General features: G+C 52.7%; 1 protein-coding gene across 3 annotated transcripts in view; it reads right to left on the bottom strand.

Annotated features, from left to right (window-relative positions):
- Window positions 1-22,861, bottom strand: part of Reph (Regulator of eph expression) — a 122,445-nt gene that overhangs the window by 62,134 nt on the left and 37,450 nt on the right. For all 3 annotated transcript variants that reach the window (XM_084582690.1, XM_084582688.1, XM_084582691.1), the window contains one exon: window positions 8,972-9,481. In XM_084582690.1, coding sequence (XP_084438816.1) covers window positions 8,972-9,481 — 510 coding nt within the window. The remainder of the gene's footprint in view (window positions 1-8,971; window positions 9,482-22,861) is intronic.

Genomic DNA, 22,861 nt, shown 5'->3' with positions numbered 1-22,861 from the left:
AAAAAGAGGTACAGTGTTTGTCAAAAGTTTAAAGTCCAAGGGGTTTGCATCCGAGCCATACCGTGCGGCTCGTAATACATTCCGGGTGTGCAAAGACTCCTGAAGGTAACAAGATATTTTTACAGCAGCGGGAAGGACTTTCATGAATGCTATAAAAGAAGGTCAACCATCGACGGCTTAGAAGCGGACTCCCCTTACTCGAAACTGTGTGCCTGTCATGTCGCGCGCGACAGCGGTTGCGTCGTGTCCATGTGTCGTTCGTCTCCTTTCTCTCCCTACAGGCGATGACGGTTCCGAACACAGCGGGGTGTCCTCGCCTCGAAAGTAAATGCGAGCAGGACGAAATAGTGATGCGCGCGTCGAAAAGCGAGGACTGCGAGCTCTTCTATATTATAAGGGCTCGCATGGCACGCGGAGGCGAATTCGGCACAGTAGAGAGAGAGAGAGAGAGAGAGAGAGACGGGGCGACGGGTTTGTGCCTGCGCGGATCGCACATATAGTATTTTCACACATACCATGATCGGTTAAAGTCGGGACCTGGTCTAAAATTTCGTTTTAGTTCCTCCGCAAAGCACCGCTTGAGCATCATAGACAAGTGCGATCGACTACGCATACTGTGACGGCTCGTGCGCGTGCACGGGGCTGCGGACGTCGGTCAGTGACACTTCCTGGACACTGCTGACAGCGTCATGCCGGCGTCTAGTGGCCAAACTCTACGCATGCCCATATTTGGTACCGCGGCACGGAAACCTGCCCACATATGGACAGCCGCCGACTACCCCCTTGAGACGGGGCCTGCGAAAGGGCGAATGAGGCAGCCGGCAGCCACGGAGACCGGTCAACCCGTACGGCGGGGAAACTGAGCCGCAACAATGGAGCGGAGGGCTTAAATTAAAAGGCGAACGGAAAACGAGCAGGGCAGAATACTGGGGCTGCGCCACGACCTGAGAGTCCGAGGTCTATCCGCCGTTCAAGTTCGGCCCCTCTCTAACCTGGCCTCCACGACTGGCAGCTCATCCCACCGCCAGCTGAACGAAGGCCACAGCGGCAGCATTCGGCATTCCACCACCTGGTCGTGACGAGAGCCCTTCTTCGGAGCACGTGCCGCATTATGCCGACGCAACCCAGTGACGGCGAGGCGTAAGCGAAGCTGAGCCAGCTGCTTTAATAAAATATGTTTAAAACTATATCCCGAGTCTGCGGCTCCATGTCCTCGTGCCCAGTGTGGACCCCGGTTCACTTTAAACAACCGGCGTCATCATCCCAATACCATCGGGTGCGAACGTTGAAAGAGTACCAATAAGACTCAATACATCAAAACCAGTACCAATACACCAATAAGCGTCGAAGTGCTCCGCGCAGTGCTCAAACGGATGACCTCGCCAAAAAAAAAAAAAAAGGAGCTAAAGGAGGAGGAGAAAACGTGCTTACTGGCAGCTCTTGTACACAAGTGGGGGAGACCGAGAGAATTAGTGGTACACAAAAGCGCGTCGCGTTTCACTCTTCGAGAGAAGCCGAATGAGGGGGAAGACAGAGCGCGAGTGAGCGAAAAACGTTTATTTTCTGATACGGGGAACGTTCTTGCGCATGGGGCAAAAAGGAGTGGTCCTGTCCTGCGGGAAAGTAGCGTGGCCGCTTCGTGTGCTATATTGTAACGAAGTGTTCGCACGTTGAACTTTCTTGACGGCACGACGGCTCCGCCGCATTGAAGAAAGGGACCAGGCGATTTCGTTTGATAATACAAGTTAACTGAATTTAATAAAGATGAACTCAAACAATAATTAAAGCGAATCCAGTAGTACCAAATAAACAACTAATTCAAATTAACAACACATCAGTCCGCCAACGCGACATCTTCCGAGCAGGGGTCCCGAGCAGCAGCTCGGATGGTCGCCGTCCTCCCTTACTTGCCGCCAGAACCCCTCTGTCCACGTTCTTCAGGATTCTCCAGGCAGTGTTTGTTACCAGGCGGAAATGCGCTTATCGGAGCCAATGAGACGACTTTCTTTACAGCTGAGAAACCAATAGGACGCCGGTGCCCGCGAGGTTGTTTCCTGGCGAGCACCGCGTGAATTTCTAGAAGACGCGGCGCATCTCCGCCTGGCACCCAAACACACAAAAGGTAAACCAAAAACACATGGGCCGCAAGGACGCAGACGGCACAAAACACAAAGCTCCGTCCGTGCTCTCAGCCGTCGCCCCCAAGCCCTCAGGCGTTAACCGGTTGGGACGCGAGCTTTCAACAGCTCGCCTCCTTCACAGCCGTTAACCATTTTCCGAACGGCGTACATCGTGAATACCCCCCCAAGAAGAAGGGGAAAGCACAGCGACGCGGTGCAAAAGAAAAAAAGGACCGCTCCCCGGCTGTGCACGGGTCCGGAAAACGGCGCGCGACATAGGCATAGCTCGCTATGCGACAATATAAACACCATGCCGCGAAGAAGCGGATGCCGACCACATCAGCACCATGGCTCCAGCGCAGCGCGGGTCACGCCTATCTGCGGCGCCGGCCAGAGAGGGGCGTGACCCGGCCGGGGCTTGCCCGTTCGCTTCACGACTCGCGGGCACGCAGGGCCACAACGAGGAAACGGGACGGAGAAGACGAGCGGTGGCGCGCAGCACGAGAACACCTAGCGCCCTCTCTCCGGATGCAGTCTCGCGGCAGCTGACAAGGAAGAGGCAGGGAGCCACTCGCCTCGGGTAGCCAAACGACCGGAGTCACCGGACAACAAAGCAGGCGAGAGGAGAGCCAGGCAACGAAGGGAGAACAAAAATGTGTTCGAACAAAAACGGCGGCTCTGCCTATGTCGCAGGCTTTTTACGTCGACTCGCGCTTCTTTCTGTCCTTGGTGAGTATGAAAACGGCTCGTAATGCATCATGGACATCATTCCGAACCGGCAGTAGCCTTACATAAAAAAAAAAAAAAAAGACGCTGCGGCTACTTTCTGGCGAAATGTTCAAAGGATGCGGCATCGATTTTACCGTGTACCCTTCTGCTTCGAAACATCGTCACCGCCGATATATATTGCCGCTTGCGTCGTCAGGTGCCACGGCTCTACTGCTCTCTTCCATAGCCGCACGAAACGGGGCTACGGTGTGATTGGCACAGCCCGGGCGATCAGGCGCACCAGAGAAACGCCTTTGGCCCTACGCTGGCCACTCCGCCAGCTCAAGCTGAAATTATATATAGAGTACATACAGCCAGCTGTGCGCGCGTTTATTTGTGATCGCGGTAGAAACCGTCCGCTACGCTACTGTTTTCGGCAGCTGCACAAGTATAAAAACTGCACGTACGTCAAGCAACGAAAGGTGAAGGACGGATAACTAGAGCTCACTTAAAACGTTTGCTATCTCAATGAAAACAGCCACTCATTTTCAAGACGAAACTTTCAGCAATAGACGGCATTTAGCGCAGATTTATAATTACTAAGCAGCCAATAATAACGACAGGTTCGCGCCCCAGCCCAGGCTAAAAATTATACCCAAAAATGGCACGTAATTCGTGCCGCCAACTGCCCCCCTCCCACCGTTTCAAGTTATAAAAAAAGAAAGAAATGCAGCACGGCACAGCCGACGGCCAGAGTGAAGGGATCGGCACTGGCAAAAAGACACAAGAGCGCCTTTATCGTGGACGCGTCACGTAACGTCCCCCTCTTGAGCGCTCCCTTGCCGCTGGCCTCGCTTGCTTATCACAACCTCGAGGGCGACAGGGCCCCGACGCGTTGCCAGACAGCGCTATCTTTTCCGCCTGTATCGTTTTCTGTCGCTCTGGAGAGAGAAGGGAGGGGAACACAAGAGCCCGACGATGCGCAAATTTCTCATTAGTGACGCAAAGAGAGCCGCGCCTGCAACATCTTCCCACGCTAGCCGCCGACAGCCATCAAGCGACGGCCGGTGCGCAAAGAGCGAGCCACCAGCGGCCTCGAAACGATGCAAGGACACTTCAACGTATAATCTTTCGCTGCTGCAACAAGAATGCGGCCTCCCAGGCCCGAATCAAGCACAGAATGCCCGCGCACTGTAAGGCAGAGCGTAACAACGAGGTAGGACATCGAACAAACGGGAGCCAGCTTCCTGGCAACGGTTCGAAATAAAAAAAGGAATGAAGGAGTTCATTTAATCATAAAACTGTGCAATGGGCTGATCTTGAGCTTGAACGAGCGCAGCAGTACACATTTCGTGCTTTGTGAAACTTTTCAGGCGCCTCCTCTCTGCGAGTAAGTGTATGTTTTATGACAAAAAAAAATAATAAATCTTACACAGTTCCGGTAACAGGCTGGCGGCTTCAGCGCGCAAAACTTCATCGGGATTATCGGGAATGATCGGGGGAAAAAAAGGAAGAGGGTTGGGAGGGGGGGGGGGGCACAACCCCTTCCCGCCCTTCTTCATGAGGCGCACGGCTATGAACCTGCTGCGGGCAACACATTGTCACTTCCCCAGCCGCACATTTTTCCGGACAGGCGCATCCCCAGTCGCACCTATATACACTCGAGAAGCAATAGGGAACTTGGAACTTCGATGCCGGCCGCGAACACCACGGCAGGCGGCGAGCAAAAGAAGACTAAAGGGACTTCCACGAGACTGGGCTGCAATGCGCGGTCAGGATTCCGCACGAAATTGTATCCCTAGAGATGCTTCACAGCACAACGAAATATGTGTGAACTTTCCTGGAGGCGTAAGAAATCTAGCTCGAAAATTGAAGCAGCAAATGAAAAAATGAGCGGTTCCGCGCCATTCAGCGCGCAAAACGCCCAAAATCAACATTACACCAAGCAGAGGAGGTGGACTAATTAATGGGCCACGCCAGAAAGACCCGCGACGCGGGAACACCAACGACTGCCCCAGCACGTGAAGTCACGCCGCCTCGATTCGCCAGCCCACCCGGCGACAGGGCACCTGCAGCGCGTCTCCCTTTTCCGCGCGCTTGTTTCAGGACAGCCTTCGCATCAAATCAGGAGAGAAAGGAGAGGAGGGGGAAGCCGAAAGACCGGGCTTTTTGCAAGCGGCTGATCACGCCACTAAGCTTCGTCAGCAGCAGCAGCAGCAGCAGCAACGCTTGCAACCGAGTGGCCATCCACATATCCGTCGTTGTGGCGCGTACGGGCTACAGGCAAGAAAAGAAACACGCGCACGAAGGCTCGTCGTGTGGCGAAAAAGGGCGCGCGTTCTAATGAGTCGACCGCGTGAGCGCGCGCGCCAAGTTGCTGCTGCCAAGCGCTGCATCAACAGCGCGGCCTCGCCAGAAGCATCGTCGCAATCATCGAACACACGTCGGGAATGAGGAGAAGGGAACGGCTCACGAAGGAGCGCCTAAAAAATCAAAACAGAACAAAAAAAAAAATAGAGGGCAGAGGATGGCGGCATGCAGAACGTGTACCTTTCCGCGCCAGGCATTATCGCCTCCGCAACCGTGAGCGAGAATACAAAGAGAGGAGGGGAGGCGACCAACAAAGGAGAGATACACAAGCCGCCAACAGGAAGGAGCCAAGGAAGGCCGTGCAGCACACATAAAGCAGCGCGCGTGCGCGCAGAAAGGCGACCGAGACGCAGTGTCAAACCGACACGGAAACAGCGAGAGGGCAAGAAACGCCGAAAATGAGGTGGACCAAGAGGCGGTCGCCGAGCAAGGCAGGCTTCTGCTGTACCTACAGGCAGTGCTACGCACGCAAACACAACGATAGCGGCCATCGCAGTGTGACCTTCACGGTCCACCGTGGAGAGGTGTTCCAAAAGCAGCGCCGCTTTTAAAGGATACGGTAAAAGAAGAAAAAAAAATGAAGCACAGGTGAAAAAAAAAAGGTGTGTGTGGGGGGGAGATTGCGAATTTGTTGAGCTCGCCGTAGGCGTCTCTCGTGCGATCGCGAGCGTTCGGCGCGACCTGCCCAAGTTCCGCTTGACGGTATGCAGCGGGTGCTAAGAGGCTGCCAGAAACTGCGGCCACGAAAAAAGAAACGAAAGCAGCTGCAGGAGAAGATGGCGGTCGCGCCCGAAGCGGATCACTTTCTCGAGCCTCACTTTTTTTCTTGGCTCGTTCGTTTCGCTCAAGGATTCCTCATTTCCCGTTACCGTCGCTGCCAAGACGCACGCCGCCGCGGGCCTGATTAGCGAAGCGGGAGGTGGAGAGAGCGATGCGCTGAAAACGCTGCCGACGCCGCTGGCTACGCGCGATGCACACGGGTTTTTCGAGAGCGCGCGCTAACGAGGACAAAAGTGGAGACTCGGCGCCAGATAAGGCAACGAAGCGAAGTTTAGTTTTGTGTTCTCTTACCAGAGAGCGCCTTAGTTACGAGTTCTCGACGGCCTGTCCTCGGATCGAGTCAGTTCCAACTGAAGCGCGCGATACAGCTGATACATTAAAGGACGAAATCTCCACCCTCCGGAAAGAAAGCGAGCCCCATTTCAGGCTCCACGCTTAAAACCAGAGAGAGAGAGAGAGAGAGAGAGAGAGAGAGAGAGAGAGAGAGAGAGATGAAAAGAGAGAGAGAGGTGTCCGGGGCTGCCACCTGGCGAAAATTAATGGAGCGTTGCGGACACCGGCGGAGGGCGACCTTGAAGTCGGGCGGAAGCGGTGAAGACGACGAGTACCACCTGACACGAGGCCTTTACCGATATCATATAAATTCCGGGGCTTAGCCCAGAACTGCCGCCTGGGTCACCAAGGACGAACACCACTCAAGAGAGTGTCCTCTGAAAGCACGTGCACGTACAAGACATTTAAAAAAAAATGTGAAAAAAGCGGCGCACAGACTTTCCTGTTCCGCTGTTCGCATTTCCTTGTATGTCACTTGTGCCTGGGTAGCAAACAACGATGTCATCCCATCCGTGATACCACACGGACGACTGCAGCTTCTTTCTCTGACCACGAAGAAAAGCGCGACGAAAAGAAATGCAAATCGCGGAGCGCGTGCCGTGTCCCAGTTCACCTTTATTTGCATTGCGATAGCACGTACAAAGCCAAAAGTAAAATATTATATATATATATATATATATATATATATATATATATATATATATATATATATTGGTAGTGGTTTAGCTCCGGTTAAACTTAGTTGAGTTGCGAAATCAACAACTGCATGGCTACGCCAGGATAGCTTAGGCTACACGCTGAGCAGCGGCCGGGCTCTCCTTCTCCATAGTACTCCGCACAACCAACGGAGAGAGATGCGCAGCTGCCGCCGGCTGAGGTTATAACGTCACTCCTCCAGCACAGGCGCAGCGGAGCGCGGCCGCGATGGCAGCTCCAACACTGCCCGCCACACCAGCTGCTACCTCTGACGTCACGCGGCTCCTCGCGCATGCGCAGCTTGGCCCACGCTGTGCCACGCGAAATGGCTCGACGACTAGCGTAGTGTTGCTTTCGCAACAACAACAAAAACAAAAGAAACCGAACGGACGCCAGCCTGACACGCGGCGCGGCTCTCCTGTTGTCGAAGCGACCTTTTTACGAGCGGCTGACCCCCGCCGATAGGCCAGTGAACGGTTGGAGCATGTTTAGCGACCCGCGCATAGGAGCAGCGGACAGGGACACAGCGCAAGCAAGATTAGCGAGAAAAAAAAAAAGAAAGAAGAGGAAAGCTTGCTAAACCTCGAGCGCAAGGCAAATATGGCGCTGTCGGTGAAGCGCAGTAGACAAACATGTAAAACGAGATGCATTAAGCTCCAGTCTACTTCTTGCTCAACGTCTCCTCGGGCTAACGCGACACCATCGCCGCTGTTTGCATGTCCGGCTTCCTGAATGACGCGCTGCGCGGAGACCTGTCAGCAACACAAACATTCGGTAAACATTACGAGACTTAGAAATGACGCGACGCATCGTTACACCCGCTCGTACCATCTCACCAATGCACTCCAAAAAGCGAAAACTGAAACGACGAAGTTCCGCGGCAGCTTTGGGGGTCAGCCATCCAGCGAAGTTGGAGTACGTATCTAATAACGTTCTACGTGCTGTGGGGCCGCATTCCTCTTAAAATCTTTCCTTTACCAAATATGGTTCCTTGTACAGCTTTTGAACTCCATGAAACAATTTTCGATATGCGTTTTGTTTTTGTTGCGTTTTCGCTTGTCGGCCCACCATTGAAACCGACTACCAGCTAACGGCAAGAAAGGCCGCGATTACCAGAAGTTGAGGCGAAAAAGATGAATCGGCAAGACAATCAATCGTTAGTGAAAACGGCGTGACTCGGTATACGTGGGGCTCGCGCTTTGGAGCTTCGCATTTTTGATCCCAATACCAGTAGAGCCGATAAAGGAACGATTAAAAGACGTAATACGGATTAGAACTGTGGCACAAATGTTAGACAGCCCCGATCAATTAGTTCCCGAACCTGCGGAACGCCTCGTACAAAACGAGGCAGTTGTAGATGATGCGTTCCGGTAAAAATGGTTGCGGACGCGCCCCTTCCAGGAGCCGAGGAGGCGGCAAGTCGCACGTAGGTCCTACTCACGATCGCGCACACCGTTTACGGAGAAAGCGCGGCGGCGGAAGGAAGCCCGAGCCGTAGGCGGCAGGAACAAAGCGGCGCAATGTCGGGGCTCGACCATCAAGGTCACGGGACGTAGCGCTAAGGGCGAGCCGCAGGAAGGAAGGAGACATCGCCTACAATGGAAGAGGAAACTGGGTCCTCAGGGCGTTGGTTGATTCCCGTACTGTCACCTGCGCACTGAGGGTGTCGACATTTCATTTCGTTACGCTCTTCACGGGTCCCATCTATGCTACTCAAGTTCATGAAGTACCTGCTGCTTTATAGTGGAGGGGGTTCGTCAAGCTGCGCTTGTAGAGCTGACGCTTTTTCCCCCTTTCACCTGAGTGAAACGAAACTACACAGATTAACCTAATGAATCGATTGATTGATTGATTGATTGATTGATTGATTGATTGATTGATTGATTGATTCACTGACTAACTGTTCGATCGATCGATCGAAGGTGAGCGCTAGAGTTAAATCGAGATGACATGCTCCCGCTCACCTCTGGCACCCCTCGTGCGGCGTTGGTTGGCCTGGGACCACTTGCGCTTCTCGGCCGAGCCGGCCCGGTTGTTGATGACCTCGAGCTCTTCCTCGGAGCTGTGCTGCTCGAGGTTCGGGTCGCTGTCGCTGGGGAGCGCCGAGTCGAGCAACACTGGGCTGCCCCCACTGCCTCCTCCCACTCCCGTGCACCCCATGGCACCACTGGTCCCACCCAAGCAGGGTCCGCAGCACTGAGGTGCGCCACCCGTCGTGGTGGCGGACAAAAGGGCCGTCACCACCGCGGGCCCCGACAGCAACTCTGAGCGCTGCTGTTGCTGGTTCTTGTGCTGGTTGTGCTGGTGCTGTTGGCGCCGCCTCTCAACGGGCTTGTTCGTCTGCTGAGAATCCGTTAGCAGCTGCTGCTGCTGCGGCCGGAGCCTTGTGTGCTGGCAGAGGACTGCGGCGGTCCGCCTACGGCTGGGCGAGTGACCTCCACTGCCGTCTTCAAGCTGGATGCTTTGCTCCATGTCTGCGGAAAGGAACGACACAAAGGGCTTAGGCTCACTACTACCGGATCCAAGGCCTCTGCGACAGACTGCATCAACAACATGATACGATTTGAGAACTCTAAAAAGATCTACCCATACGAGGCTTCCTTCAACCTCTTCGCAATTCATAGCGGGCCTGTATTGTCAATACAAAACCGGCCTGCAAAATTTATACCGGCTTTTGAGCGGAGCAGACTAACTGCACAGTAGATTATCGGGTAGATTTAGCAGAGCGGAGACGTAGTGGCATAGACGCACACAGTTTAAACGGACGTCTCCTACGTATGCGCAGAAATCACACCTTGCAACTGCGCTTTCGCAGTAGGCGTCCGGTAAGCCGGTATACGTCTCTGTTATGCTTAGCGTCCATTGTCGCGGACGACGTGAAAACGCTTCTAGCCTGTTACATTTTTCGAACACTTTCGAAATACACATCAACTCGTGTGGTCCTCATGCGTCGTGAGCATAGTGACATGCATTACGCACGAATTCATCGGAGCTACTACGCACCTAGCGTTTTTCTCGGCTCGTGCCGTCTCTTGGGGATGGGTCACGCCCGCTTCGTCACAGTGACGGTAACCGTAAACAACACCTGCTTTGATCTCGGCGACACGCGTCCAGATCGCAAGACAACGAATAACCTTTCTTTTAACCCCGCCGGGGTGGCGCAGTGGTTACGACGCTCGACTACTGTTCCCAAGGACGCGGGATCGAATCCCGGCCTCGGCGGCCGCTTTTCGGTGGAGGCGAAAAGCAAGGCGTCCGTGTGCTGTGCGATGTCAGTGCACGTTAAAGAACCCCAGGTGGTCGAAATTTCCGGAGTCCTCCACTACGGCGTCTCTCATAGCCTGAGTTGCTTTGGGACGTTAAACCCCACAAACCAACCAACCAACCAACCTTTCTTTTATTTTTCATGGGATGATTTACTGGCCTGCTGTGCGTGTCATCGTCTAGTCGATCGATAATAGCATGCACTTCTCTCTCTTACTTCATTCGATTTGTTTACCGTGAAGAGGGCACTGCACAGGGGGAATCAAAACACCAAAACGCAACAAGTACAAATATGTGGAGTTCATAAAGTGCCGATAGAGGGCGCCAGCGCTGAATAATACTGCCCACCATGGCTTAAGTTTGGGTGGTAACGGCATGATGCAAGCAAAATGTGCGTGCCTTACAGTAAAACAAACATACAAACGTGAAAAAAAAATCGTGGTGTACCAAATTAGGCCCGGTACGCCGGGTATTCTCGGAAGTGCAAAGTTTGATATACCAGTGATACCAGCACTACCTGTTACAAAAAGCTGAGGGTAAGAACATTGCGACTGCAGGATGCGAGAGGGAGATGCGAACGACGCTGCCCAAGCCCGGTCGAGCTCGTTCGTCATAGCACAGTGCTCGGAGTAAGAACGAAGAAGGAAAGAAAGAGTGGGTACTCGCGAATAACGACGTGGAAGAAATAAGTGCGGGCGAAAAAAAAAAACGCGAAAAACAAAAACCAATGGAAGGCGGCTAGCGAAGGAGACGGCGCGAACCGAACGAACGGACATCGTAAAGCGCAAGCAGCAGCAACTAGAGAGACGCAGCGTAAACACGAAATGAGAGAGCGCCACACACCGAATACGCAAGCGGGGCCAGGGAAGAGAACACAGTGTGCTACACAAGAACGCCAAAGATCGAGACGAAGACCGCAGAGAGGCGCAGCTAAGGAGCGGGCTCACCCGCGCGTGTGAGTGTGCGTGCAGCGAAGCGAGGTAGAACTTACAGAAAGCGAGGAAGTTGTACGTGAGCGAAGCTTTTCAGTACACGAAGAAAAAAAATAAAACAAAAACAAACTGCAAAAGCACGCACTAACTTACTGTATCCAGGCAAACAAGAACGGTAGAGGCAACAAAAGGCGGCCTCGAAATGCCGGCACAACTTGGAAGTAAAAAGAATCACGACCAGGGATGTTAAAAAAAAAAGCGAGCCAATAAAAAAAAAAAAAAGACAAACATATAAAGGAAGAGATAGAACGAATGAAAATATAAAAGGCCCGGCCGCACTGTAAACGGAGATCCGCGCGCGGGAGTGCAAAATAAGACTTGCAGCGAGGAACAGAGTAAAAGAAACAACGACGACGAGCAGCCCGTGAGATCATTAAACGGGCACCGCTTTCTTTCCCCCAGACCAGCTCGGAGGTTTTATTACGTTACCGCACCAGCGGCGTACTCTCTCCCTCGCTCTTTTCGGGTGGCCATTCCTTTTTCCAAAGGCCAGCGGGAAGGATCACGCGACGGAGGAAGGCCAAAGGGAGCGGCCAAGGGAGGAAGGGAAGGCCCTTTCTCGGACTGCGCCGGCCACGGCGGCTGTGCGCGCTTCGGCCGAATTACCCGCGCAAGCCTCGCGGAACGAAAGGACCCAAGCACGCGCGCGCCGTTCGCCAAGAAACGGCGGCCGCCTTTGCGGTGGCGCCGAAACGGGTCCCTTGTCTCACCAGTACTTGTTTTGCCGAAATAGAGGGGAAAGCGCCCGCGGCTCCAACCCCAGAGGAATAACCACGGTTCCCAGTCGCATGCAAGGGACAGAAGGCGCGCCCCGCAAAGAACTGCACTGACTGGCAAGGCTTTAGACCCTGCTAGGTCACCGATTTCACTCGCGTTTCAATGCGTCCGTTTTTGTCAGTGCATGGCACGGACGGACAAGCAAATCTGACGCCCCCTGGCGAACACGATACGCAATGGGGGCCGCGGGCAAAACCGTGGCCCACTTTGGTATTACAGAACGCACCCGATCTCTTCCTGGAGGCCAGGGCGGCGAGGTTAACGGGGAAACTTAAATTTGCAGACAGAAACAAAAAAAAAAGGGGGGGGGGAGGAAGGGGGGGGGGGTGAACACTGCTGACCACAGCTCGTTTTCTTGCAGAACTGAAGGACAACATGAACTCGTGAGAGAGAGAGAAACGTCTACTGGTCATTATCGAAATAACACATCCCGCGCGAGGATCAGCGAACAAGAACAGCTGCGACAAGTTCGCTTCTTTTTTCAGACTCCTTGCTTGGTGTCGTATGTTCTCTCTCTGGTTCACCGCAGTTTTCGAGAGAAGTTGACACCAGCGATTGTGCAGGACGGCAGCTAAAAGTGTTTCACGCTTAGTGAACTTTTGTACGCCAGGAGAACAAGCAGGGAACGAGCGAATGCCAATTTACCGCGCTTGCGGTCCACCTCCCTCTTTCGCACACGGCAAACTGACCGGAGCGACCGCACAGAAGGTGAACGCGCGAGTTCCCGCTATCGAAAAAAAAAAAAAAAAAGAATCACTGCAAGGGACGTATTAACAAAAACCTAACGAGAGAAGATCAAAGCCCTGCACATAAAACTTGAACGACGGGGGGGGGGGGGGGGGGGGGGGGGGGGGGGGGGGGGGGGGGCTCGGCCCTTTTAGCTCGAACGAGGATGGACAAAGTGAAACAATAAAATCGCCAGCACAACGCGAGAGCTCCACCGCGGGGCGCCGAAATGGACGAGCGGCTGACGGGAGCACTCGCCCAAGAACGCAGGCGCGCGCGCACACACGAGCCATTCAGGCACAAGAGGAGGAAGGAGCTGGATGATGCACCGATGCTCCGCGGCCGCTTTCTCTCCGCGCTCGGGAAGAAGAGAGAGAAAGAGCAAAGCCGACCAACGCTACACCATCGCCTCGAGCGATGGCGCACTTTTCAAGAGGTTGATCGAGCGCATCGGAAAGTATCTGCGCTCAACCGTCAAGTCTCTCCCGTCACGCAAGCAACGCGTACGCCACGGCCGCCCTCCATTCTTCCTCCTCCTCATCCTCCGTCCACTTTCTTCCGCGAACTCGGCCAGCGGTACGCTCCCCAGCGGCGGTGGCGACGACTACGAGAGGGCCGCTCCGTCGCCATTCGACCAGCCCCACTACGCCCATCACAAACGTCACACTCGGCTGCCACAGTGAAGCGGGCTGGGAGGAATAGGAGGGGGGGGGGGGGGGGGAGCATTGGGAGCAAGGAATGCACGAACAATGGAATTAGGAAAACTGCCGCCGCAGCTGCCACGACGGACAGCGAGCGGCGCGAGAAGCGGATTGAACCGATGCGCTATATTTCATACCGTACTCGTAGACTGACCTCTTGTTACCTTCCTGCGAACCCGTCCTATCCGTCTCGCAGATCTGAAATGCAAGCCAGTAGCCTGGCACGCAGAAGCAATAAATCTGCATTGCGCATGCGCGACACAATGCCGCCGCGCAGGGAAAGAAGTGACAGCAGCTCTCTCACTCCATCTGATGACACCAGCGAAGGCATAGCAGAGTGAAGAGCACGATGGCGAACGACGAGAGCCAGGCCGATGTCTCTTGCTAGTTCCTGATGTCTTGTCTGAACCGCGGCGGGCCAGCCAGCAGTGGCAATTATTAGATGCCCGCGTGACTGCCTATCCTTCCATCCACCTGTGCTGGCCCGCTCCTTTTACTTGTCCCGAGTACGGAAGGGTAGTAGATATATCTGGTAAAATTACTACCCGACGCTCTGTGGGCAAATCCCAAGCACCGTCGCTGGATGTGGAAGAGGGCGCGTGGGCACGCTGTTTGCGCAGTAGGCGACCTCAGCCGAGGCCACACTATCCACATATCCACTCCACATTCTTTCTAGACAAGAAGATAGCTGCCTCGTAATGGAAAGAAGTACTGGCGAGCAAGGCCGCCTCTCGATGGTGTCTCGTAGATGGGCGCTCTAATTCAACGCGGTGCATAGGTGCACCTCCTAGTCACGACACAACATTCACGCAGGCGTTTGCATCAGAGAGACGGTCGCATCTATATTACGGTATAGATTATACAAGGGCAGATCTGCAATTTAGCCCTGACGAGCAACGCCGAAAGACGCTCCGCAAGATCACCGCACGACGCTTGCAATGCGCTGCTCAATAAGTAGACGACATCCGTTTACTAGGAAGAGTTTCGTCCAATTGCACCCGGCTTGCCGAATAAGATGGTTAAGGTGAACAAACCCTCTTGTGTCGACGGTTAATGCGCAATGCCCAGAAAACGCGATTCTGGGGAGGCCGGCACCCCGACCCTGACCTCGAGACCGGACGTCGCTGTTCGAGCGATGCAGATTAAGTGGGCGGACGCTGAGCAGTTAGCCTCCTTCCGCCCTTTGCAAGCGGACGCCGAAATAACGCAACGACAAACTTCGGCGCCCGAAGAAAAGCTAACAGCCCCAGAAAGACGTCGCAAACACTGCTACAGAAACGAGAAGACAATTGGCCGCGCGCGGTTTCGTGCAAAATCAAAGGTAGAGAAGAAGGCGTGTATGGTTAACGGCGACTAACCAGCGCGTATCGAGGGGAGAGCCCGAACTTCGCCAGAACAAGTTCGCAGGCCCCCTCCTAGACTGCACCTCGCGGCATCGATGGACGCAAATAACAGGCAAAGCCCCAAATTACCTAAACGGGAAACAAAAGCAGCAATCGCCAGCAGCAAGCTGATGGCCACAGTCGGCGCCAGGCCATTTAAATAAACAGCCGTCTCCCCTCGCACACGCGCGCAGCAACGCCCGTATCGACGATCATCGCTTTTCCTTTTTCTTCTTTTTGCTCTCGAGCTTGTTGGAAGTGAGACTTTTAAACGCACAGGTCATGCTAAAAGAAGGTATCACTATAGAACAGTTACAGCAGCGAAGCGACAGCCGCCCGTGGTTATGACCGAGCGCTGGAGCAGGGAAAAAGTCCATTACTGGCAGCAGCAGCAGCAAGCAGCTCCCGCCGACAGAGTACCCCTACCCTCGTACTAAGTAACGACACACGCGCAGATAGAGACAGACAGACACAGACAGACAGACAGCGCAGTCATTAGGACGCCAGCGAACTGGCAACCTCTGTATTCAGATATAACGAGGCGGAGGAGAAAGGGGAACAAAGAAGAAATACGCAGACACAGTCCCATCTTTCCCCTCAACGCCAGTTCGTGAAAAAAAAAAAAAAAAAGATAATAAACAACAAAGAAAGAATGAAGATAGAGAACTGGACTCATTTACCGGTACGATTTGTACAGTGTTTTTCGACGAAATCTTTCGTTCCTTCCCCTTCCTGTTTTTACTATTCAGGTTCGATCACTTTCCTAGATGCCTTGGTTGAGCGACGGCTAGTTTCAGCAGGTGTTCATGCGGGCGTTTATTTATTTTTTTTTTATTTATTTTTTTACGCGGTATCGTGAGCCTCGCTTCAGCTTTTTTCATTCCAATATGATTTCTTTTCTTAGAGAGGTGCCCTCCAGTTCATCATAATTAAAATTAGCCCAGCGAACTGCAACCGAAAGGCCCTTTCCACTGCTCGGAACCTTGAACCACCAAAAGCAGCCACTGGATTTTTTCCAGACTCAGCGGACCTCTCTAATAGCGCTGGGTAGCATTTAGGCACAAACCAGAGCTAGAAAGCAGTCTTGTCTATATGAAAAAGAAACATGAGGATAATGCTTCTGGCCGACTTTCTGAGTGTAGAACAAGAAATCGTGGGCGGAATCCACGGCGTACAAAGCTATTAAAGGAGTATACACGTACATTTTCTGTTCCGGTATTTTTGCTTTAATCGATCCACAGTGGGCCAAAACTGAGGGACAGCGACCCCAAAAGCCCCAGCACAGATCAATTAATTTGTTATCAGTGCATTTATCAGGGCCAGTTTCGGTTTCGATCTCTCCGGACACGAGCGCGCGATGACGTCAAAGACCCGAGAACGCCACACGAGCGCCCCCTACTGGCAAGGTAGGTGATCGCGTAACACAAAATCTGATGACGCATTCGGGTCGCGTTTTGCGTCTGCTTGCTGTCGCACGTGCAAGAAAATATCGTCGTCGAGCAGCGCCGCTTCAGCGTAGCATAATTAGTACTGCGACGTTGTTTTGCACAGTAGCGTGGATGTTACTAACATTGCCGGGCACTTTAATCCCGACCCGCTCGCCTGCGACGAAGCAGGAATCAGCAGCAGCCACGAAAGCTTGGTGGGTTGACGCGCAGGAAATGTCAACTGGTAGGAATGTTGAACAAAGGAACCGTGAAGATGCTGCTTTATCAGTCCGGTTGGCCAACGCTGTGAGCTAAGCTGTTCTAAAAAAATGTTTTAGTAATGACGCGATCAGCCACCGTAACCCGTAAGCTCTCCCGATGGCTCCCGCGCTCACGCCTGTTCACGCTCTGATTGGTCCCGACGCGGCAGGCCTGCGTGCCGCCGTCCAAGCATGTGGCGCCATCTGGCGCAGTCAAGGCAATCTGGGTGCGTAAAGCCGTGGCCGCCGCGCTCGACTCCGAAGTCATAACTGCCTCTTAGCATCCGCTATCGGTAATCTAGCTATCGCAGATTGCTGTTCATTCGCTTACATAGCTATTTGTACAAAGGACTATCAGTCACGATTAAATTGCGAGGATTATTCAGCCAATACGGAGGTCCTGGTAGAAACAATTACAGTGATACAAGCGAACTTTTTTCCTACAGCTGGGCTGCCCGGTGCGACGCACCAGATGTCCGCTAGCTCCGCTGCTGAAGGCGTCGCGCAAAGCAAGAAATTATTTTACGAGATGGGCTTGCCAGTAAAGCGGCGCTAAACTCCGACGTTTATTACAGCGTTAGCCCGTTCCGAAGCGCCTTTCTCTGGCGCTTCGATGCGAAACCAGCTAGGGCTAGCGACGTCTAGGGTAGGCGGGGAGCAGCGCAGTATGTTCCCGGCGCGCCATCGAGAGGCACCGTTGCTGTAAGCCCTGCACTTGTGCAGGCATGCTGTTGGGGCCTGAGTTTAGCAGGCAGTCTCCATACGTACACCGGTGAGGTAATTGTAACATGCACCAATGAAGAAGCCATCGAGTAAAGCGAGCAGAAGCGGCGGCGGCGCTGTTAGGGTCCGGCCATGTGTCGTCACTGCTCTTTGCTTTGCCGACTCCACGTCACAGTTGTTTGATTACGTCATGCTGTTTACCTATGTACACGTTTTCGTCACAGAGATGTCGATGCCAATGGGTTTTGAAGAACGGAGTACTTGCCTGGCTTGTTTTTAAAATCAAATTAAAATATCTTCGCAGAAAAGTGCGAGGTTGGGATTGCTTGGGGAGCATCTCTGTATAACCAGGAAAGCAATCTTATTCCTTCCGACGCTTCAAAAAATGGTGTCTATACTCCTTTAATTCCCGTCGCAAACACATGACACATTTTCCAACTTGAGAAGTGATAGGGATTTGTGAGCACTTTGGGCCGCCTGCAGCTCATGAAAGCTCATCTTGCTGTGGCACCACAGGGCCGATGACAGATACGGAGAAAGACCAAGTGCTCCGTATCTTTCCTCCGTATCTGTCCTTGTCCCTGTGGTGCCACAAGATGAATCCATACCAACTTGCCCCGTTTTCTACTCTCGTTCATGAAAGTTACTGGACAATGCACAGTACAAGTACATCGTAGCCGCGATTGGCGCAGTTCGTTGTGGAGCTAGTGAGTGAAAAACGTTTATTTTCTGATATGGCGATTACATGTTGAGGGACGGGGAGTGGCACCCTCAGTCCAGGGCCCCAATAGCCCTCGCAGCCCCAAGTCATGCACTATAGCGATACTGCAGAGTCGATTTTTCCCGTCTCATCCAAACCGCGAGGCGGCGCCACGCAAGAATCCGCAGCTGCTATCGTTCTTGGCCTTACACGGAGACCGCTTCCAAGTCGCGCCAACATTTTTTGCACATCACAAAAGTAACTTTTACCGCGCAATAGTGACAACGCGCACGCTATGGCATCAACCGGGTGTTTCTGTCGCTGTCGCTTCTTTAGTATGTATCCTCTATTCGTCGCAGTTCCGGTGTGAGGCGTCGCGTCCGATTTCCTGTTTCCTGCATGAGAAGCGGGCCCGCAAGATACGCGACTAACGATGTACTGCGCTTTTAATTCTGCGAAACTTACGGCATCCAGACTTACGTCACAAACGCATCACTGCTTAAACGGAAGCTGCTTGCTCCGGTACAGCGTTTGGTGTGAGGGAGAATCATTGGCGAGCCGACAGAGCCGTCGGACTCCGTGCCGAGGCGTGTTAGCGGGTATCTTCGGCGCACGGTAACATGCGCTCACAGAGGCGCGTATCTCTTTCCCCGACAAATTTAACAACCCGTATAACAGCGCCTCGCAAACAAGAGCAACAGTCCGCGTCGCATGCACGCCAACTGCTAAAAAAAAAAAAAAAAAAAAAAAAAAAAAAAAAAAAAAAAAAAATTAAGCGTACCGCTATAAATAACAAGGACGGTGTATTAAAACAACGCGGTGCTCGGCGCGTCGCACGTAGTCGCGCAGGCCCATGCTTTTCGGGGTCGCTCGTACAGGGCTACATAGATAGTCACAGCTGCAAAGCGACGACGCGCAACCGACACAAGTTGATCTACGCAGCCGGTGGTACTCTGATGGCGAATGTGAAGGCATCGAGGCAACCTACCCCGCATGAGGCATAACGCCGCTCGGTCTCGCCCTCGCCGAGACTGCTCGGCCAAAATTCACATCAGTGATGAAAATGAAGAATTTATAATGAAAGCAAAAAATGAAAACGGCGATTCAGAGAGACAAAGCAGGGGGCACGCGTCGAGAGAAGTCAGGGAAGGGAGTGGACAAGATGGGGGGAAGTGGGGGAAGAGAGAGCGCGCTTGAGAGACAAAGCCAGCGACTTCCTTCGGCTAAGTTAATTAGCATCTCGGGGAAGATCCGAACGCCACGCGCCGCCGCGGCGGAGTTCTTCTGGCACACGCGGCGGACGACGCCGCCAGTGCACCCTATCGAGGGCATTCGAAATTACTTTGTCTTCCGGCAGCTGCTAAAAAAGGAAGAGAAGCGCGCACTCGTGCGGCAACCCCCAGCTAACCCGCATTCCCTCGCTGCTTCTTCCCCGCTTTTCCCCATTTCCCCCCAACACTTGGTGTATAGCTCTTCGGACGCTCCTCCTGAACCTTCGATCCGCGCCCCTCCAAACTCCGGTAACGAAGCAGCTCCCCTTCTCCCGAATCCCTTTTGTTACAAACAGGGAGCGGCATTCTAGCGTTACAAGAAAGCGCGAACGATCCAGCTATGCCCACTCCAGCGGATACATTGCACGAAGAGGGGACAATTTAAATATGCTGCGTCTCGTAATGGGACACTTCTTAATGCAAAGGCAGGCGAGCGCTCGTGCTTGACAGTGCCGGAGGCACGTGCGCATCCCAGCGTGCCGAAAAATTACTTCTTTAGCTGCTTTTTTGTTTCTTAACAAAAATGTCCAACGTGGAGCTCTGTTATCGGACACGAACGGAGCACAATTTGATACGAACCGATATATATATATACCTAGCGAAAAAACCGTACGAGACAATAACCTCATACAGATTTCTCACACACAAATTGAATTATATTTGAGATATGAGATTTGTACGAGTTTAATATGAGAAATCTGTATGTGGTTATTGTGACTCAGGTTTTTTTCACTAGCGATCTATATATATAGTAGACTATACGGAGTCATTTCACATACGCGCTTAGTAAAATTAAGCATAGACAATGATCCAGCATATTAAGGAATAATTTGTGCTGATGACGGGGCGGCGAGTCACAGTCTGATGAAAATTTTCTCGGAAACGATGTAAAAGCGCTTTTGCAGCGATGAGACTGCGGGATTTCGCACAGTTGGGGAATGAGGAGCTCGCGAAAACGCCCGAATACGTCAACAATCACTGGCACTCACACTCCACAGTGGGAATTAGATTTTCGCAAAATGGCAACTGTATCAGTCGTCTAAACCGAACGACACGAAAAACAAAGGCAAGGCGCGTGCCCCAAGCAAAGAACTTACCGCTCCCTCCAAAACAAAAAGTACAGCGCGGAACTTGCAACGTGATCGAACACAACGTCGGCCACAACGGTAGTGCAAACACACGTGGCACTAACTGATCACGCCCAAAGCCGACGGAACAAAAACCGAAAAAAAAAAAAAAGAAAAAAAGAGCAGCATTGGCGGAGAAAAGGATGAGCCGACGAACACAACACGGCATACGATGTTTCTTTTCTCTGCTTCCCAACTGCATAGCCGCCCAGAGCAAACTTCGACAAGGACAACGGCTTCGGCGCCGAAGAAAACATCGATTCCAGCTCAGCGAAACGCAAGCACACCGCATCTCCACGGCCGCACGCTAGGAAAACGCACCCTCCCTGCCGAGGCAGGGTATACAACATACGCCCGCATCGATTTAGTTATCTGTATTAACTAAGGCAAGGACAAAAAAAAAAAAAATGTTCACAAAAGCAGATGGGCGCCGTCGCCCGGGAAACGGCAGAAAATAAATTGACACGCTCAGCAAAAACGAGACAAAAACCGAGAACTTTCCGAGCACGACAAGGTCTATAGCGTTAGAAAGCGAGGAATGATAGCGCGACAGAGAGAGCATCAGGGTAGGAAGAGAGCAGCTAACAAAACAAGAAAACAGCAGTTACCAGAAAGTATACTAGGAAAACTACACGAGGACAGGCAAAAAAGCGCCTTAAGAAACTCAGCGAAATAAATAATTGCCAGGATATATAATAGCCGAACGTTGGGAGAGGGAGGCGACTTGAACCTAGGTTCTAAAACGGGTACAAATAAAAGAAGCAAAGGGGAAAGATCGATAACCAGAGAAAATTATGTAGTCGGCCAGTGTGGGGATTCCACGCACCCCCCGCGGTTCCTGCAACACGCTTCCTCTTATTCCCTCTCATCCACCCCCCCCCCCCCCCCTCGACTCCTAAAGCTTCCCTCCTCACTTCCCTTACAGGGATCCTAACCCACACCCTCCCTTCATTTCTCTCCTCACACCATCCATTCTGTCTTGCCCTCTCGACACCCAGAGCTGAAAACAGCGGTTTCCAGTGACCACCCCGTCCATCCCGAACCCTCGCCTTTTCAAACCCCCGAACTAGCGGCCTTCTTTTCCCCTCCACATTGCGAGCGACTTTCTTTGCCTGATGGCTTATAATTGCTGGGAGAGTGGCGGGCGAGATCCCGCCGACGAGGGTTGCAATTTTGTAAGCGGAGTGCGTAGAATTATCGATTTCAGATTTTGTTGGCCTCTGCCGTCCTTTTTTCTCACCTTTCTAACCCCTCCACCGCGATAGCGCCACTGCAGCTCAGCCGCCACAATGGAAGAGGGGACACGCGGGCGCTCACCAACACCCTCTGGCTCGACCCCTGTGTTTCCGTTGCATATCCCCCCCTCTCTCTCTCTATCCTACCTTCGGGGAAACGCGATTGGGGAATGAAAAAGATCACCAGTGATTTCGTCCTGAGCAGATTCATTTCCATTTTCCTTCTAATAAAGCAGAAACGACCTCCTCCATTGTTTCGGCTGCGTTTCGATGGAGGTGAAACGGAGAGGCGTCCGTGTGCCGTGCGATGTCAGTGCACGTTAAAGATCCCCTGGTGGTCGAAATTACTCCGTGAGCCTCCACTACTACTACCTTCCTCCCTTCCCTTACGGCGCGGTTCAGGTGTCCACGGAACAATGCGACAGATACTGTGTCTTTCTTTTCATGTGGGCCAGTTATTACTATTAGTGGGACACCGAGACTGAGCAAACCGGTTCCTGCACCTAGTTTTAGCGCCTCTTATTCGCCAACGCCAAGAAGCAACTCCGCGACTTGTGCGAGGAGACAATATTACGGAGGCGACTAAACGTGATTCGGAATTCGAATAGCCACTTAACCATGCGCCACCATCGGACACATGCGCGCGCACACAGAGGGTTCAAGTGACGCCAGATAAAACAGGTACATAAACCATCGGCTTTTCTATTTATTTTTTTTTTCTGTCTGATACAGCATCCGTAAAGAAAACATGATGGCTTCCGCGGCCGTTATTAGCGTATCGAAGGTTCAGCTAAGACAGCGAATGCGTACTAAGGGCTAGCATGCCAACATTTCTCAAAAGCATACGACGATCGCCACAGTGGTTAACAATTAAACTGTTACTCAAGACAGGCCAATCCAGTTACACAGCAGGGCAATGTTACATCCTAACAATAAGCCTCCCGACGCAGTAAACATAAAATTATCGGATATTCTGCAGGTATAACCACGCAAACCTCCTTCCTTTCTTTTTCCCCATTGCTGAGCGCAAATCCACCAGAAGCGGAAGCGTTAAGCACCTTCGGATTACTGAGTCCTGGTTGACGTTACAATCGCGCCATCTCTTAACGTCACCTCGAGTTGCGACGAGCCCGCGCATAACGAATCGACTTTCACCGCTATGCGACCTCGGTACATGCACTACGACTGCATCAAAACGCGGTACCTGTGCTTAACTCAGGCTCAACAAATGAAGGTTCACATCTTACCTAAAATGGCCGAATCGAAATG

The sequence above is a fragment of the Amblyomma maculatum genome, chromosome 10 (genome assembly GCF_055883805.1).
Source record: "Amblyomma maculatum isolate TAMU_Amacu chromosome 10, ASM5588380v1, whole genome shotgun sequence".
Taxonomy (NCBI): domain Eukaryota; kingdom Metazoa; phylum Arthropoda; class Arachnida; order Ixodida; family Ixodidae; genus Amblyomma; species Amblyomma maculatum.
This window is presented reverse-complemented; position numbering and strand designations above follow the sequence as displayed.